The 18,582-nt window shown below is 47.8% G+C and overlaps 6 protein-coding genes across 6 annotated transcripts; 1 reads left to right on the plus strand and 5 right to left on the minus strand.

Annotated features, from left to right (window-relative positions):
- Positions 1–473: 473 nt before the first annotated feature.
- Positions 474–2,321, minus strand: N7479_007880 (uncharacterized protein; the record flags this gene model as incomplete). The annotated part of the gene is made up of 4 exons (XM_057255574.1): positions 474–1,594; positions 1,654–1,835; positions 1,907–2,105; positions 2,159–2,321. The coding sequence occupies 4 exons, from the start codon at positions 2,319–2,321 to the stop codon at positions 474–476; spliced, it is 1,665 nt and encodes a 554-aa protein (XP_057109436.1).
- Positions 2,322–3,608: 1,287 nt separating this feature from the next.
- Positions 3,609–4,415, minus strand: N7479_007881 (Monooxygenase FAD-binding; the record flags this gene model as incomplete). Its single annotated transcript, XM_057255575.1, is given in 3 exon segments — positions 3,609–4,038; positions 4,114–4,163; positions 4,182–4,415. The coding sequence occupies 3 exon segments, from the start codon at positions 4,413–4,415 to the stop codon at positions 3,609–3,611; spliced, it is 714 nt and encodes a 237-aa protein (XP_057109437.1).
- Positions 4,416–7,408: 2,993 nt separating this feature from the next.
- On the minus strand, positions 7,409–8,297 carry N7479_007882 (palmitoyltransferase YKT6; the record flags this gene model as incomplete). Its single annotated transcript, XM_057255576.1, has 6 exons — positions 7,409–7,444; positions 7,498–7,590; positions 7,641–8,010; positions 8,075–8,098; positions 8,155–8,213; positions 8,277–8,297. 6 exons carry the CDS (start codon positions 8,295–8,297, stop codon positions 7,409–7,411), a joined length of 603 nt encoding a protein of 200 aa, XP_057109438.1.
- A 415-nt stretch (positions 8,298–8,712) lies between these two features.
- N7479_007883 (RNA helicase SLH1) lies at positions 8,713–14,739 on the plus strand (the record flags this gene model as incomplete). Its single annotated transcript, XM_057255577.1, has 1 exon — positions 8,713–14,739. The coding sequence occupies one exon, from the start codon at positions 8,713–8,715 to the stop codon at positions 14,737–14,739; it is 6,027 nt and encodes a 2,008-aa protein (XP_057109439.1).
- A 315-nt stretch (positions 14,740–15,054) lies between these two features.
- N7479_007884 (uncharacterized protein) lies at positions 15,055–16,067 on the minus strand (the record flags this gene model as incomplete). The annotated part of the gene is made up of 2 exons (XM_057255578.1): positions 15,055–15,604; positions 15,658–16,067. 2 exons carry the CDS (start codon positions 16,065–16,067, stop codon positions 15,055–15,057), a joined length of 960 nt encoding a protein of 319 aa, XP_057109440.1.
- Positions 16,068–16,555: 488 nt separating this feature from the next.
- On the minus strand, positions 16,556–18,509 carry N7479_007885 (uncharacterized protein; the record flags this gene model as incomplete). Its single annotated transcript, XM_057255579.1, has 2 exons — positions 16,556–17,626; positions 17,679–18,509. The coding sequence occupies 2 exons, from the start codon at positions 18,507–18,509 to the stop codon at positions 16,556–16,558; spliced, it is 1,902 nt and encodes a 633-aa protein (XP_057109441.1).
- Positions 18,510–18,582: the final 73 nt, after the last annotated feature.

The raw sequence follows: 18,582 nt of genomic DNA on the forward strand, positions 1-18,582 counted from the left end.
ATTATGCATGGGGGACAGGAGAAAAGACTGAAGATGACTGGGATGGCATTTTCCCAATGAGATATTGCAAGTGTCTATAGCAGGTCCTTCATTATCTGATTACCTGCGTTCTCTCCGCGATATATGCACTGGTGAGTCATTCGGCCTCTGACAAGGCTTATGGTCTAGATTGCGCTATGGCAGTTTCTAGCATCCAACCATTTCCATGACTAGGAAACGCTGTGGGATAAAACAAATGTTGATGCCTTGTACACTCAGCAATCAAAATCGTTTAGACAAGGGCTGCAAGTCCTAAAAATGGAATATTTGGATTTTCTATCCATGCATATACATATATAACCCCCCCCCCCCCCCTCCCCCCCGGCAGTCTGCGCTGTCTACTTTTCAATCTTGGAATATACAGAGCTTCGACTCCACCTCATTAAAGATATTGCAATCTCGGATTTCGAACTATATAAATGGCTATGCTTCTCTCAAATGATCGAGCGAACGATACGCATAGGAAGAGCTTTGAACCAAGCACCCCAAGTGGCATACTCGACTCTTGGTGGAAGGTCCACATCGAGAGAACTGTCCCTTATAAAGCTGTCGATATCCATCTTGTCAATTGAGACGAACCAACCTCCACGATCGAGGTTCGGGTCTTTGTTAAATTTGGTGTAAACAAGCCAGCAGACGAAAAGTAGTATAACAAGCGGTCCGGCAAGATAGTTCATGAAAAAGGTCTCTGCATCTTTATCAGCCACGGAGACATAAAATTCCGCGATGAGACACAAGACGTTAAGACCTAGACCAATATAGCTACCAATTACACCAAAGGGAGCAGCATAGGTCAGCTCCTTTACGGTGCGCCCATTGTGTGCCCAGGCGGAACGGAAGCGGATATGGGCAAGGCAGATGCTTCCCCAGACGAAGAAGTCGGAGATGCCAGACAAGGCAAGAAGCCAGTTGAAGATATCGCCTCCAGATGGTGCCTCATTGACGAAAGCAAGCAAACCAAAGATAATCTGCAGAATAATGCAGTAAAGAGGACGACCTCCCTTGTCAATATATGCCATGAATCTCGGTGCCATTCCTCGTGAAGCCAGAGCCTGGATAGTGCGGCTTGAGCCGTAAGTGGCAGAGTTAGCCACACTTATGACTGAAATAGTGATGATTGCATTCATGACAGAGGGCAATCCGGAGATACCGGCATTCTGGATTGATACGACGAATGGAGAAGCCTTGGTGTTGGCACCAGATGCTCCGAGAAGCCAGTCGGCGTTGGAAGGCACAATAAGGCCAATGATAAATGTCCCCAGCACATAGAAGATCATGATACGCCAGAAGACCTGCTTGGATGCTTTGGGAATGGACTTGGCAGGGTTTGCCGCCTCTGCAGCGGCAAGGCCGGCCATTTCTGTGCCAGCAAAGGCAAAGGCTGCTGTTACGAAGACCGAACAGAAGCCCTTGAAGTCTGTGAATGCACCAGGGTCATACCAGTAATGAGCTCCAATGTAACCTCCTTTCGGAGCTCCACCGCAGTCAATCACAATTCCTAGGATAATAAAGCCAATGACAGCAGCGATCTTGATCGCTCCCAACACAAACTCGACTGTAGACTGAGGTTAACACGAATGGACCTCGAACAGATATACAATCTCGTTCTCTCACCTTCTCCGTATCCTCGAACGCCAAAGAATTGAATCGCAGTTAGAACGACTAGGAAGACTGCGATCCAAATTCCACTGTTTAATGTTTCACTCCAGTAACGAATTGTTAAACTTGCGGCCGTGAGCTCGAAGGGAAGAATGATGAGCCATTGGATAGCATAGTCCCAGCCGACAGCAAATCCCCTATTGTAAGACGAGCAGCCAGTCAGTTTCCACTTAATCAATAATTTATTACATAAACAGGGAAATCTCACCAGGCGGGACTAATGAACCGGACGCAGTATGTGAAGAAGGCTCCATTGACGGGATATAGCACAGCCAGTTCGCCCAAGGCTTGAACTGTAAGAAGAAGCATGCCTCCAACGATCAAGTAGCATACTAACAAAGAACCAGGTCCGCCCGTGCGAAGAGCAGACCCCGTACTAACGAAAAGACCAGCTCCAATAGCGCCACCTTTGCTGAAATTAGTATCAGAAAAAAATGAAGATTTATCAAAAAACACATACCAACAGCGATCATCTGCATATGGCGATTCTTCAGATTCCGCTTCAGCGGGTTAACTTTACCGACATTGTCGGCCCCCAAATCATCATGGGCCGAAGGAAGGCTTTCAGATGGTTCCACGGCAGTGGCCGCTTTTTTCTCGATGTCTGAGTCCATCGCGGTCATTTTTTTGGATTATGCACCAATGCAGGTAAGAAAACCTATTAGCGGCGACAGGCAATCTATATATAAGACCCTTCCCGGAGACCAGGTTGACTTGCATTCCGTCTGCGATAAGCAATGCATTAGGGGTATTTTGGCTAATAGCTCATGGGGTGGTAACCAAGAGGTGATCAGACGACAAGGCAAAGATAAGGCTTTCTGTACTTCTGGGCACGGAGTAAGATCTTTGATATCATCACTCATGGCCAATCAGAGTGAAAGCCCAAGTATATTCTTTGAGCTTAGCTGAGACGCCACCCTTGGCCACAACACGGTGATTTGACCCTTTTCTCCTATTTTCCGAGTCTGATTCGCTATCTGAATATTCCTCGCTTGAAGATAGCCCTGGAACTCATCTCTTCTAGGCTCTCGCGGCATAACTAGTTGTACGCTGATGGTAAGACTTCAGATAAGCACCCCACCTCTGCCCCTGAACTGCGAATCATCCAAAAATGGTGGTGGCGGGGTTGGCATGTGTAAGTCTGGGGTACCAGAGTGTCAAATAAAATTTTCATTCAAGGATATCTTGTTTATATCGGGCGGATGGCATGGTCCATATAAAAGTCCGGCTGCCGCGGAAGATTCAAATGGAATTTAGATTCGATTGAACAAGGTCCGATTCGCGTATCGTCCGCGATTTTCAAAGCCATGGGGCGTATTGAGGAAGGAATCCTTCTCCTGTCCACGTATTGGAGTGCGGGAAAAGGCGTGCTCTTATCATGCGCCAATACGCTTTCAACAAAAGGAAGAGTTACATTTGTCTCGTAAATTGCCCGGGCGCTGAATACTGATGGTACCTCCCAATCTTAGGGGGAAATAAATGCCGATAGGCTTCAGAAATTGAAAGGCCCGATTGGATCGAAAGTACTACTTGTCTCGGTGTCGCCGATATGGATGGCTATGCCGAATACCATCCTAGGGAAAGATTTTTATCAAAATATACCATTTCACCTGTGATCAATGTACATATTAAGAAATTTCCAGAAAATAGAGCCCGAAAGCGCGTACTAAGGGCCTTCTGGAATGGACGAGCGCCTTGTCTCCAGCCGGCACATGGCAATGCCATGCAGTTCTCCCTATCCTAGTTCTCCCTACCCTATTCCAAGCCACATAAACTTCCACGGTTGCCTTAATTACCGCTAGAAATTACTCGAGCAACATGATCTGCAATGTTATACTCCGCCACAGCACGAATTTGGCTGCTCATAAATCAGGGAAGAGTCCTGTAGTAGCTGTTAGTAAACGGCATTACTACAACTTATCGATAAAGTTCTCACCCATTATTTTCATCATAGCAACAACACCATCTCGTTCCCATGTTGGAAGTGCAGGTAAAGTCCATGTCGGATACATGTTTTCAACCTGAAGGGATTGAGTCACTTTTTTCACAACAGGTTCCTTCCAATTAGCATATCTCTCACGCAGTTGCCGAGTCACGTCGACCATTTTGAGTCTTTTGCGATTAGGACATTCCTTGATCTCGTAGGTTGACCACCACGCAAGGGAGTCTCCCGCCTCAGACACATGATAAGGCGAATCCCGATTAGTAGCAGACTCCGAACTCCCAGAAAAGAAATATCCGAAGAATCCGTTTCCACCAAAGACAAAATTCATGGACCCCGTCTCGACAAGATCTTTTACATCCGCAGCAGGGATGAAGCCCCCAACCCCGACGAGACCTCTGTCGCACAGTTAATTATGAGACCACATAAAATATCGGTAATGGCCGGATCAAGTATTTACAGTGTTTACTTACTCGTCGTTTGGAGGATATGGGTCCTCTTTCGCATCCGGGAAAATTGCCCGCTAAGCAGTACTTCTGACACCGTCTGCACTGATAACCAGATCAGCCTCCACTGCAGGGCTGTCGTCCGCAAATTGAATCAAATTCCTTTCATTGGATCGGGCAATAACTTGAGTTATTCTTTTGTTGATGATATGGTGGTCTGGAATTCGTCCCCGCAGAGCAGCCCAAAGCGAGTGGCGACTAGTCGCAAGCACGTGGAAGGATTTTTGTTGATTATTGTGGGCGTTTTCATCCAAAGAACGACTTGTCATTGAAAAAAGGGGCCAGCCATTTTTGTTTTTCATGTTGGAAGTTGCTGTCACGTAACCCCCCCCCCCCCCCCCCCCCCGGGGACAATATCTTTCAACAGCTCTTCATCGAGTCGTTTCAGTACATTCAAGCCATTGGGAGCAACACCTAGTCCACCTCCAACAAGTAGCGTAGAAGAATGCGTGTGTTCCTCTTTTCTTTCATCAATTGTAATGCTCGGGTTTGTGCTGTATGCCTCGTAAATAGTGATCTATCTCATGGGATTCGTCGGATTTGGTAGGCCGCGGAAGGTGCTTTTGCAGCTCCAGGTAAGCTGCACATCCAGCGATCCCAGCACCAATGACGATAATCTTCATTGTGCTACTCAAGAGAAGGGCGAACAAATTTTGAAAAGAATATGCGAATGGAAAGTCAAAAGTAGAGACCTCAACTATAAATGCTTGGCATATTTTAAGGTTGGTCAAATGTGGGTCACCGCAAAGCTAGCCCAATTAAGCTAGGCTGTGGTAAATTCACCAATTCACAATAGAATTACCAGCTTTCATTAGAAGACTAGGGAGCAAAGTGAAATCTTTTGGGTTCGAGTGGACATTCGATATTCTTTGCCTAACTCTCATATCACTTCCATCTCGCGACAGATGTAGGATGCGACATAGGCGAAAAATCTCTCAGAGGTGGGTGCCTCATCCATATCGCTTAGGCTTGAAGGGCTCCATATTGTAATGATCTCGAGTGGAAACCCAATCATCAACGATCCACTCCCAGTGGCTTGGTTTGTGGATGCCCTAATGAATTCTTTGGCTGAAAAAATCGACTGTACATGTCGCTGAACGCGTCCCTCGTATACGCACGCCGACGGCGAAACGACAAAAAGGAGCTGAAGAGCGATCACACTCACCGCATCATATATTGAGCCCAAAGTGGCTGTAGGTACATCCAAGTAATCAAGCAGTGGAAAATGATTTGGGGCCCCTGCGTCATTAGGTCCACATACCTCTCTGCTTAGCTCCCATCCATTGATCTGCATTTGCTTCAACAGGATTAGACACAGAGATACACTGTGACCACCAGCTGTGCAGTTGTGATATTAAACCCAAAACCATGCTATTCAATGTTATTATTAGTACTTCATTCTCCTCAGCCTTATTTAGGATCATCCTTTCTGCAACCGATAGGCACAGCAACAAGAAAAACATGACGTCCACAAGCTGATCAAATGCAGTTTTCAGATGGAGTTGAAAGGGCACTTCCACCCATTCAGTCGAGGCAAATGCATGCTGCTCATTTCTAGATATCGCGGCAATAAACTGCCGACAAATATATGCTTCAGCAGAGCATCTCAATAAAGTCAAGAAGTAGCCCCCAGGAGAGAACCCACAGACAAAAGCTTCAGATGGCGAAAAAGCTGGTGCAAAAACCCATCACGGCAACTCTCTGGGCAACCTCCAGAGTGCCGTAAAGATACATCGAGGCGGCACGAATGGCATATTTTACAAGATTTGGCCGTGGCGAGACAATAATGATGCCAAGTTCATCCAGCCACGGTGGCGATGGGCTCGCTGAAACCGGAGCCTTGAAGCCAAATTACTCGATGAAATGAGACTCAAATAGCTGGTCAAAGATGCTGTCACGGCTGGGCTGGTGGCCGCTAACGATCCAAGAACCTTCTGGATTTGGTGCAACTACAGATGTTATCTCGGTAATATCCCAGGGTTCCCAGCCCACTAATATATCCCTTGTTGTGGTTCTCGTTATTTGAGCCTGCAGAGTGTGGACGAAAAAAGCTCCTGTCCTAGCACCAGAACATTGCAAACCCTTTTTAACACACTGCAGACACTGGGGGTGGCTTCATCACACTAGGCAATAAGAGCTAGTCACATGTCTCGAGTGTTGAAGCTGGAAGAAAGTGCCTTGAGTTTACGCCGCCGACATTCTGCGCAGCCCTTACTTCTACCTGGAACATTACCATGCCTAAGTTTAGCCATAGAAATCGGACAAGCAGCATAGAAGTTTGCTGGAAATAAAATGCCACAAATGAAGAATATTATAGCAAACGAAGACTCATGAAGCTAGTCCATCTAGGCCACCTTCCAACCAGACTTAGGCCCCGAGCGGGGGTCGGTGTATAGCGTAATACGCCTTGGGCCCACCAGCACCTAGTTAACGTATTTCATATGTGAGACAAGCGAGCTGCGCAGTCGAAACACCATAGTAAAATCGATATATGCTACACTTATATCTCCACAACCAAATATTTTTTATTAACAGTAGTTTGCCGATAGGCATTGATAAGAATTTTTAGTAGTATACATCAATTTCGAGTAGATTAAAAACCTGCATTATTATGGTATCGAAAATTACGTCTTTGAATCCTCGGAATATATATATCTCAGTCATGAATTTCTTAATCTTTCTTAAATTCCCCCAAACTATCAAAAGGAGCAATATATTATATGAAAAGCATTAGGCTGTAAGGAAAAGTTCGCAAAGACAAGCATTGTTGAGATATCTAGTTGTAATTTATCGCATTTACTATGGGTATCGGACTGCGCAGCTCGCTTGTGTGCGCAGCTCGCATGTGAAATACGTTAACTATGTACATACATACATAGACTACTTTGTATGTATCGCCCACGAGTGCTTTCCACGTGACACTCAACTATACTTGATCCCGATCTGCTTATGATTGTAATTTTGCTCTCTGACCTTTTGCCATAATGATAGTCACTGGCAGCCCGTTGTCTAGAACTTCGCTGAGAAAAACCCCCAGTTCACAAGACCACTACATAGTTATAACAAATGGCTTTACATAAGATAAGACAGAGGTAGATATCTCCCTTAATTGCATGAACTTGATACAAAAGGAGAAGCATCGAAAAATGGGAGCAAATACAATGGCAAAGAAATGCATCGTTTCAGCGTCTGATTACACGAGTAAGTTAAATCCAAGAACAAGCAGCCATAATCGACTACACCATGTACCGCTAATCCCAGTTTACATCACAACACAGCAAGAGTTTTGCTTCTTGGCCTAAAGTTTGTTGCGTTAGTACATTCGGGTGAGGCAAGATTTGATTTGCATACCTGGGTATAGAACATCTTGCTCTGAGCTGATAGCCCATCACTCTTCTGAACCAGGGAGTCGATCTTCTCGCCACGCTCCAAAACGCTTTCGATCTGCAAACGGTTAGCACACATAGTGAGCTTATAGGAACACAAAAACATACCGTCTTGTGAAGGACAATCTTGGTTTCGTCAAGCTCCTGCTGGATCTTCATGATGCTGTCGGCCTGACTTGGATCCTGGTACTTCACGAGATACTCCTTGAGTTGCGGCATGGGGCACGCATTCTCGCGCAAAGCAGGATCGGAGAAGGCAGTGCGCGGGTATTTGGCAAGGAACTCATCCACAATCTTGCCCAAAAGCTGGTGGGCCACTAGGGCAGGGTAGTCCCCATCTGTAACAATAACACCGGCAACACCCTCTGTCCGTCCGTAAGCGTGGAATGTGTAGGCCTTCTCTTCAATATCCTGCCGTTGGCCTGCCTTTGTCTTCTCGGCGACCGTTCGGTTGAAGAGCATCAAGAATTCATCGTAACTGTTAAGCGCTTGGCGATTAGTGAGCTATCCATGTCGGACCGCGAGAGGATGGGTGGGAATACTTTTGACGAGTGAAGCGCGAAAAGCTAGTAATAATTAGCGAAACATTCCAATCGGTTGCAGGGCGCGCATGTGAAACTACCTGCTGAGGTCCTTTTCCCCGCATAGCTGGAGAGCTGGCTGGGTGTCGTTCCGGAAAATCTGGGAGATTTACACAGATAAGTACCATATCTTCGATCAAATCCAAGCTGCGGTGAAACATACGCCCATATAAAGAATCTTCATGGTGACAGCGTGGTTGTCCGCACAAGAACAAGGAGCCAAGTAGGTGTCGGGGGGTAGTGGGGCGTTGGACCGTAGGTAGTAGGTAGATGCTTATCAGGGAAATACTCTGGTATCAAAGAACTGGGCAACTTCTTTATTGTAGCAGCTCAGCTATATGATTAGATGAAGTGGCAAAGCAAAGTGATAGTTAAGCCCAAAACAGGCTCCTGAGTTGCCGATAACAATGATGCACTGGACCTTCTGCATTGTGGCCTGAGGCATGAGAAGCACACCGCTCTTGTCATGCGACCGACTGAGCCCTGCGGGCCTGCCCTATAACTACATTTGGCTTATCTCAGATCCCCTCATTCTTTGTTGCTTGGCTTATCACTTCTACTTGGGCATTAGATCAACTAAACGTTTTGATACACCCAAAATGGACAGTATTGCAGCCACCGAGTCGCAATGGCTGTCACAACTAGCAGCCATGCGCCAGGCCATTGCCGATCTGAAGCTCCCGCAAGACCTTCCTCACGAATCTATCAGCTATGGGAGCGATATTGATCTGGACATCGACGACGACGACTATTCATCCCCGGGAACAAATGATGATGTGTGGGATATCATCAGCTCGGATGATGAAACTTCCGACGACTTGGACGACTTAGATGGACTTGACGGACTTCATCTCGCACAAGGGTCCTCCTACAATCGGTTGTGGCTTGAAGACAAGTGCCAGGATTTGGCTATCCGAAACTCAGCCATAGATCCGACAGAGCTTGCCCAGCAACTCATCGCCACCTTAGCTGCTGACAGCAATGACGAGGAGCTACAAATGTCTTTGGCAGAGGTTGTTGGATTCGATGACCTGGATCTGGTGATTGAGCTGATTGCACACCGAGGAGAAATTTTGTCGGACAAGGGACCCCGCTTGGAATCTCAGACAGATGGGCTCATGGCAGGTAGACTCCAAACACGAGCAGAGAGAGAGCATGCTTTGCTACAGCGTGATTTCGAACATAAGAATGCAGCGTTGATGCCGGCCCAAACCCGATCGGAGCCTTCCTACCCGCATGTTTTCAAGCAACACACCTCTGGTAATACGCTTTCTGCCAATGGAAGGAAATATGGGTTGCCCCTGGGTAGCGAGCAGATTGAGGAAGAGAAGTACACTGAATTCGCGATCCCGGCGGCAAAGGTCGGAACGCTTGGTAAGGGCCGGAAACTGGTGGAGATTAGTGAGATGGATGGTCTTTGTCAGGGTACCTTCAAAGGTTACAAAGCCCTCAATCGTATGCAAAGCTTGCTCTATGATGTTGCGTACAAAACCAACGAAAATATGCTTATTTGCGCGCCGACTGGCGCTGGTAAAACGGATGCTGCCATGTTAACTATTCTCAATGCTGTGGGAAAGAACACATCTCCCAATCCGTTGGAAAACCCAGAAGCGACTGAATTCACTGTCCAAGTTGACGACTTTAAGATTGTCTATGTTGCTCCCATGAAGGCTTTGGCTGCTGAAGTGACGGAGAAACTCGGAAAACGCCTAGCTTGGCTGGGGGTCAAAGTCCGCGAACTGACTGGTGATATGCAATTGACCAAACGGGAGATCGTTGAAACCCAGATCATTGTTACTACCCCTGAGAAATGGGATGTCGTAACGCGGAAAAGCACCGGAGACACAGAGCTTGTTCAGAAGGTCCGCCTTCTCATTATTGATGAAGTCCACATGTTGCACGATGAGCGAGGAGCAGTTATCGAATCATTGGTCGCTCGAACCCAGCGCCAGGTGGAAAGCACACAGTCCCTCATTCGTATTGTTGGTCTATCGGCCACCCTTCCGAACTATACTGATGTGGCGGACTTCTTGAAAGTGAACAAAATGGCCGGCATGTTCTTCTTCGATCAATCATTCCGACCCGTACCTCTCGAGCAACACTTCATCGGTGTGAAGGGAAAGCCCGGCTCCAAACAATCTCGTGACAACATTGACTCTGTAGCCTATGAGAAGGTTCGCGACATGATGGAGAGAGGCCACCAAGTCATGGTTTTCGTCCACTCACGAAAAGATACCGTTATGACTGCCAGGATGCTTATGCAGCTAGCCGCGGAGGAGGGCCGAGAGGACTTGTTTAGCTGTCATGATCACGAAAACTATTCTAATGCTCTTCGTGACATGAAACATGCGCGTGCGCGTGAACTGCGAGACCTCTTCGCTAGTGGATTTGGAACACATCATGCCGGAATGACTCGAAGTGACCGCAATCTGATGGAGCGAATGTTTTCTGAAGGTCTAATCAAGGTTCTTTGCTGTACTGCAACCTTGGCGTGGGGTGTCAACCTTCCCGCAGCTGCAGTTGTTATCAAAGGTACTCAGTTGTATAATCCCCAAGAGGGTAAATTCATTGACCTGAGCATTTTGGATGTCATGCAAATCTTTGGCCGTGCAGGTCGTCCACAATTCCAGGATACTGGTATTGGATTTATCTGTACTACCCATGACAAGTTAACCCATTACCTCTCTGCTGTGACTGCGCAGCAACCCATTGAGTCACGCTTCTCTAGTCGACTTGTGGATAATTTGAATGCTGAAATATCGCTTGGGACCGTCACATCCGTTGCAGAGGCTGTGCAATGGCTTGGCTACTCGTACCTCTATGTGCGCATGAAGCGTGAGCCGAGGAACTATGGAATCGAGTTTGCTGAATTACGCGATGACCCAATGTTAGTTCAAAGGCGGAGGCAGTTGATCCTACAAGCAGCACGAGTGCTACAAAAGAGTCAGATGATCATCTTCAACGACAAGACGGAAGATCTCAAGGCCAAGGATGTTGGTCGCATTGCGAGTCAATACTATGTATTGCAAACCAGTGTCGAGATTTTCAACGACATGATGCGTCCCCGATCTGGCGAGGCAGATGTACTCAAGATGATCAGCATGAGTGGAGAATTCGACAACATCCAATCTAGAGACAGCGAGTCGAAAGAGCTTCAGCGACTGCGCGACGAAGTTGCGCAGACTGAAGTTGCCGGAGGAAACGACACGCCACACGCGAAGACAAACCTTTTGTTACAAGCCTACATCTCTCGCGCTAAGATTGAGGATTTTGCTCTGGCCTCTGATACTGGATATGTTGCCCAAAATGCGGCACGTATCTGCCGTGCGCTCTTCATGATTGCTTTGAATCGCCGCTGGGGTTATCAATGCCAGGTTCTACTGTCCCTTTGCAAGTCCATTGAGAAACAGATCTGGCCCTTTGATCACCCTTTCCGTCAGTTCGATTTGCCCCAGCCGATCCTGCGTAACCTTGATGAAAAGCTTCCGACTACTTCTATCGAGTCGATGAAAGAAATGGAGCCTGCGGAAATTGGGCAGCTTGTTCATAACCACCGCATGGGTAACACATTGTCCAAGCTCCTGGATAATTTCCCAACTCTCAGTGTTGAAACCGAGATTGCGCCGCTTAACCGCGACGTGCTTCGCATTCGCCTTTCCATCTACCCGGAGTTTACCTGGAATGATCGTCACCATGGAGCATCCGAATCCTTCTGGGTCTGGGTCGAGAACTCGGAAACATCAGAAATTTATCATCACGAGTATTTCATCCTAAGCCGGAAGAAGCTTTACGCCGATCATGAGCTCAACTTCACTATTCCGTTGTCCGATCCACTTCCCAGCCAAATATACATTCGTCTGATCTCTGATCGCTGGCTGGGTGCTGAAACCGTTAGCCCAGTTTCTTTCCAGCATCTCATTCGCCCAGATACTGAAAGCGTGTATACCGATCTACTCAATCTCCAGCCACTTCCTATATCGGCTCTTAAGAATCCCATTCTCGAGGAAGTGTACGGGCAACGCTTCCAGTTTTTCAACCCTATGCAAACACAAATTTTCCATCTCCTTTACCACACACCGGCCAATGTTCTTCTCGGTTCTCCAACCGGTAGTGGAAAGACTGTTGCAGCTGAGCTAGCAATGTGGTGGGCTTTCCGCGAGAAGCCCGGCTCCAAGGTTGTGTATATTGCACCGATGAAGGCATTGGTCCGTGAACGAGTTCAAGATTGGCGTAAGCGCCTCACGCGCCAGATGGGTTTGAAGCTGGTTGAGTTGACTGGTGATAATACACCTGACACACGTACTATTCGGGATGCCGACATCATTATCACCACCCCTGAGAAATGGGACGGTATCTCACGTAGTTGGCAGACCCGTGACTACGTCAGAAAAGTCAGCCTCGTGATTATTGACGAGATTCATTTGCTCGGTAGTGATCGAGGTCCCATTTTGGAAATCATTGTTTCTCGGATGAACTATATCGCTTCTCAATCCAAAGGATCGGTTCGACTGATGGGCATGTCCACTGCTTGTGCCAATGCTTCTGATCTGGCAAACTGGCTTGGTGTCAAAGAAGGTCTGTATAACTTCCGGCATTCAGTTCGCCCAGTTCCCCTCGAGATTTTCATCGATGGGTTCCCTGAACAGCGTGGTTTCTGTCCCTTGATGCAGTCGATGAATCGCCCAACTTTCCTCGCTATCAAGAATCACTCACCGGAGAAGCCAGTCATTGTCTTTGTTGCTTCTCGCCGACAAACTCGTCTGACGGCTAAAGACCTGATCAATTACTGCGGTATGGAGGACAATCCTCGTCGATTTGTGCGAATGTCTGAAGATGATTTGGAATTGAACCTCGCGCGAGTGAAAGACGATGCTCTAAGAGAAGCCCTTAACTTTGGTATTGGTTTGCATCATGCTGGTTTGGTTGAATCCGATCGCCAGCTGGCAGAAGAACTCTTTGCCAACAACAAGATCCAAGTTCTTGTGGCGACCAGTACTCTTGCGTGGGGTGTCAACCTTCCGGCGCATCTTGTGGTGGTCAAAGGCACACAGTTCTTCGACGCTAAGATTGAGGGTTATCGGGACATGGACTTGACCGATGTTCTGCAAATGCTCGGTCGTGCTGGTCGTCCACAATTCGATACCTCCGGTATTGCGCGTATCTTCACTCAGGACTCCAAGAAGGCTTTCTATAAACACTTCCTCCATACTGGTTTCCCCGTCGAGTCGACCCTACACAAGGTTCTCGACAACCATCTTGGCGCTGAGGTATCTGCCGGAACTATTGGGACGCAACAAGATGCATTGGACTACTTGACCTGGACATTCTTCTTCCGTCGATTGCACAAGAACCCCTCGTACTACGGCCTGGAGATCTCTGCAGAGGAACAAAACACCATGGCAGCTCAGGCCATAGCTCAAGATTTCATGGTTGAATTGGTTGGGAAATCACTCAATGATCTCGCAGAATCGTCCTGTGTTCTTGTAGACTCGGCCACCGGAGAGGTTGACTCTACTCCCTTCGGCAAGATCATGAGTTACTACTACCTGTCACACAAAACGATCCGGTTCCTCGTATCCCATGCCAAGCGTGATCCCACTTTCGAGGATGTCTTGAGCTGGATGTGTTCCGCAACTGAATTCGACGAGCTGCCTGTCAGACATAATGAAGATCTGATAAATGCCGAGTTGGCCCAGAACTTGCCGCTATCTATCGACTGCATGGGCGATGCGCCACTATGGGACCCACATACCAAGGCGTTCCTCCTCCTACAGGCCTACATGTCGCGGATCGATCTGCCCATTGCCGATTATGTTGGTGATCAAACGTCTGTGCTTGATCAAGGTATTCGTGTCATCCAGGCCTCGATTGATGTCATGGCTGAACTCGGGTATCTTCCTGCGTGTCAGATGCTGATGACTCTCCTCCAATGCATCAAGTCGGCGCGCTGGCCTGAAGACCACCCGTTATCGATTCTGCCAGGAATTCCGACCGAGAAGCCACCCAGTGGTCTCCCGGGAACTCTTGTATCACTCTCGTCGCAACCTACTGGTGCAGTTGCTGCTCTGGTCAAGAAATTGAACCTTCCATTCAACTTTACTCGCGCTGCGTCCCAGCTGCCTCAGCTATTGGTCTCGGTTGCGAGTGTCTCTGCTAAGGGCATTGCTGTCTCTCTGACACGACGTAACCAGCCCACCACCCCTGAATGCAAGGTCTACACCCCTCGATTCCCCAAGCCACAAACTGAGGGCTTCTTCTTGATTGTTTGTAGTGCTCTGCCCAATGGCATGGATGGTGAATTACTTGGTCTGAAGCGTGTTTCTTGGCCACCAGTATCTAAGCGCAATGGCAATGGCAATGGAAAGGGCAATTACGGTGCTGGTTCCAGTCGCGGAGGACCTGCCAACGATAACAAGGGCGGCCTGTTGACTGTTCGGTCCAATATCAAATTCCCCGAAGACATCCTCGCGCAATCGACGACTACCAATGCAGCTCGAGTGAATATCAGAGTTATTAGCGACTCTTACATTGGAATGGCATGGACTGTCTCCAATATCGAGGTTGATTTGGACACTGGAATCGAGACGCAGACTGTGACAGAATCCAGCGTTCCTACCAAGGACTGAAAGCAGATGCTCACTACTGACTGATTGCATAAAAATTTTACAAATGCAATTTATCCACCTCGCACTTCTGCTAGTAATGAAAACAAACTATGGCGTAGATCTCCTTCTATAGTGCGATGATGATCATGCCTACCTACTAGGGATCGGCCGATGTCAAGCCATGATGCGATACTATACAATTCACGTCGGGAGGAAACAGTTATTAATCAGCAAATGTGGCCGAGTGGTTAAGGCGCTGTGTTAGGTTGATCTTCATGATACAATCCGCAGTGGGAAACCCCGCGCGTTCGTAAGATCCCAATGTGGTGAGAATAATCACAAAGAAATAGCAAACCACTTCTTCAGCGCTTCAACTCTCCCCTCCTGAGTTCCAAATGAATGAATGACCCTCGTCCTCCCACCCATATTCAACTTTACAACATTGTTAACCATCATAATCTTCCCAGCAATAAAGACATCATCCGTCATCTTCAACACTTCTCCCTCCAACAAAGGTAACCCCGCCGTCTCCCCATTTCGAATGAACTTGACCACAAGGACATTGCCCTTTTCCACAGCCTCCCAACTCGTAAATCGATTAATCACTTCGAAATCATCCTGAAAAAACTCAAATTCTGCAAACGAATAGAACGAATTCCATGGCTTGTCCGCAGCATTGCGATATTGGTATATCCAGACCTTCTGCTCTTTGCGCGTCTGCTTCGGCATATTGTCGTAAATCAATCGCACTTCCTGTGATCCTAAATTCTTTGTAATCTGTCCCGAGATCAGGGGCAGGGGACTTGTTGGCCCGTCTCCGCCGAACGCTGCGTCCAGATGGTACTCTACACCGCTAGGCAGACGGGCGATGTTGACGATATGCGTCCTTTTTCCACCGTTCAGTCATCTTGCTTTTGTGGCCTTGGATGATGCTCTTACCATCCTTTGAATTCCCCTTGCGGTATACCGTCTATCCGCGCCCGGTTCCGAACGCCCGTCATGTACACTGAGAAATCCAGGCCGCGCAGCACGTGGTGGAAGAAAATGCTCACTTCCAAGCAGTAGCCTCCTCGACAGGAGGGTGCTGTGTCGTCACGCCCCATGACTTTCGTGTAGATTTTGTCGGGTTGGATCTCTGCCAGTTGCGTAGCGGAATGATGACATGTCAGGTTATCGTATGGGAATCGAGTGATTTGGCAACGGAAGAGATCCCTCAATGCTTCTTCAGTTTTGGGGAATGATTCTGGTTCGCTGATATATTGTGCATATTGATCTGGTAGGGCGATGTAGTTCAAGTACTTGGTCAATTGGGCCGGTGTATAGGCGGAGGCCAATTTTGGGGTATCCATTTTATCGATCCGCTAACAAAATATGCAAAGGTCTTGTCAGCTCTATTTGAATGTTTACATACAGAGTAGATATTGTCGGACTGTTGTAGGTCTGACCCGAAACAATCAAAGAGCATGATAAGCCCATGACTCATCTCTCAACGGAACAGCCCTGGGCAGTGCCAAGAGAGACAAATTGAGCTTATGCAAATTCGCCAATCAGAGCTGGGATTGAGCGATGTTTCATAATGATTGGCCTAGGCGCTTCGTTCAGTCTACACTTACTACGAAGATAAGTCCAGGCGATATGTAGTAGACTAGAAATAAACATCGACCATGAATAATATGAACCAGTCAAGGCATGGATTAAGAGATTGTAAAAGTATCGAGACCATATGTAGAGAACGAAAGATATGGACAAAGCATGAGATATGGCAAAGGGGAATCAGGTATGAAAGAAAAAAGTTGAAAAAAAGAATGAAAAAAAAAAAGAATTACGCAGTAGAATGTCACAGACACTCTATCTGCAACTCCTGCGAGATACCAGGCCGATGGCCCCGGTGAGCATCTGTAATCTGGGGTGTCAAAGGTCTTCTATGCACAACCCGCTCCTCGGGATCTAAATGGTCGATTCTCATGCCGATGGGAACCAGGACCTGTCGCTTTGCCCGCGACACAGAAACAGAGCGTGCTATTGAGACCTCAACCTTTGGGATAGGAAGCTGAGGCTCGGCTACAGGCTCCACTTCGGTGGTATCAAACGTCTCAACGGGATCGGCGAATGGCATGCGCGTGGAGTCTGCTGGCGATATGCCGGATTTAGGACCAGTTGAAGCTGATAATGGCGACATGATCCGGTCAATCTTGCTCTGGGTCGGGTTTAAAGCCGAAGGAGAGCTTCGAGATGAACTGCTAGATAATATGTCCTTTATGGGTGGTTGTGGTCGGCTCTCGGTCTGAACTTTGAGACGCGGTCGCACTGAATCATTGGCCCTGTGGTAGTTCGATGTCTTATTGGACTGATGCTGTGTGGTCTTGTTTTGTGTTGAAGGAACCTGGGGCTGCTTTTCTATGGCTCGCGACAGCGAATCCTTTCTCGGCTGTGGAATCCACGGTTGAGCAACCTGCTTTGTTACAATAATATTGTGTGATTGAACGCTCTGTTGTGGCCGGATATTTTGCGAGGATGGAGTGTTCTTTTCTGGCTGAGCACTATTTTGTAATTGAGTAGTCTCTGGCTCCGGCTTGATAGCAGGAAGAGGCTTGTCATAACTACTAGACGACCGTGGGGTGTTCGAATGCTCTGAGAATAGCTTCGGAATGACCGGTGACTCGAATGATGACATACTGCCCATGTTTGAACCATGATGGAACTGTGGTAGAGGCATCTTCGATGGGCTTTCGATAGGGAGTGTGTTTGCTCTGACCAGTGGGCTCGGTCCACGGGAGAAATTCTGTGTGCCGAGTACAAGGGCCGCCTTCAAAGGCTGTGAGGTTGGAAATAAGGTGAAGCTTGATCGCGCTGGTGATGTTGCCCGGCGTTGGGGTATTGGGGGTGGTGTGGGTGATTTTAGGAAGCCCTATATCAGTCGGTTAGTCTCATATTAGTTTCTAATCCATAAGAGTTCATACATTTGCATCTGGCACACGAAGATTGTCCAACGTCTTGGCCCTTCTGGCCAGCAGTGAGGGTTTTTTGTTCTTGTTGACGACACTGCTGAACATAACGCTATATCGCTCCATTTGAACGTCTGGAATGTCGACACTTAGTAAAAGGCCAGAGGTATTTGGTTCATTCTTGGGTCCCTTGTTGCCGAGTGATAAATTCCGACTCCGCTGGGAAGCTTGGTCGCTTCGACCAGGCATCTTCCTAGGAGTGATATCAAGTTTTGGCCACTCCTCCGTCGAGTCCGTCCTCAGCCTTGCTTTGTGCGGTTTCTCTGGGAGTTTATCTTTGTCGATCTGTGGTTTGAACTCGCTTTCTGATGCGCTATCCGGAAGCGATGTAAGCGCATTCTTTGCCTTGAAGAATCCGCCAATCTTCTTCCACTTGCTAGGCTTATGGGCTGAATCTCTTTCCGACAAAACGGATGTATCAAATCTGGGTGGTGGTAGAGGCTCGTCTTTATTTAACATGCCGGGACTTCCCAGCGCAATGCCAATCATGTGTTGCTCAGTGAGGGAACGGCCTGATCGGGTAGATTGAATGGCTTCATCTGGTGGCGCGGTTAGGCGAAAGTCGAAAGTTGCATCTTGACCCGGGGGTGGCTTTCTGAACCACCCATCTCCCATAGAGGGCTGAGTGAAATCCCATTGTCCAGTCATTGGCTGGGCCGGATGCCGTGAGGCCTGAAGAGAGTGAAGGTCGTTCCGCGGCGATGCATCGGTATAGGTCAAAACAGGAAAGGAGATGGTCTCCTTGAGTTGCGTGCGGGACTGGACTGCTGTCATACCCCTTGCCATCTCTTGGTATATTGAAATCCAGTCGACATGCGATGTAAAATGAGTGTAAGAAATAAAAAAAAGCAAGAAAAAT

This window comes from Penicillium vulpinum, assembly GCF_028829585.1.
Source record: "Penicillium vulpinum strain IBT 29486 chromosome Unknown utg000003l_segment0_segment0, whole genome shotgun sequence".
NCBI classification, from domain to species: Eukaryota; Fungi; Ascomycota; class Eurotiomycetes; order Eurotiales; family Aspergillaceae; genus Penicillium; species Penicillium vulpinum.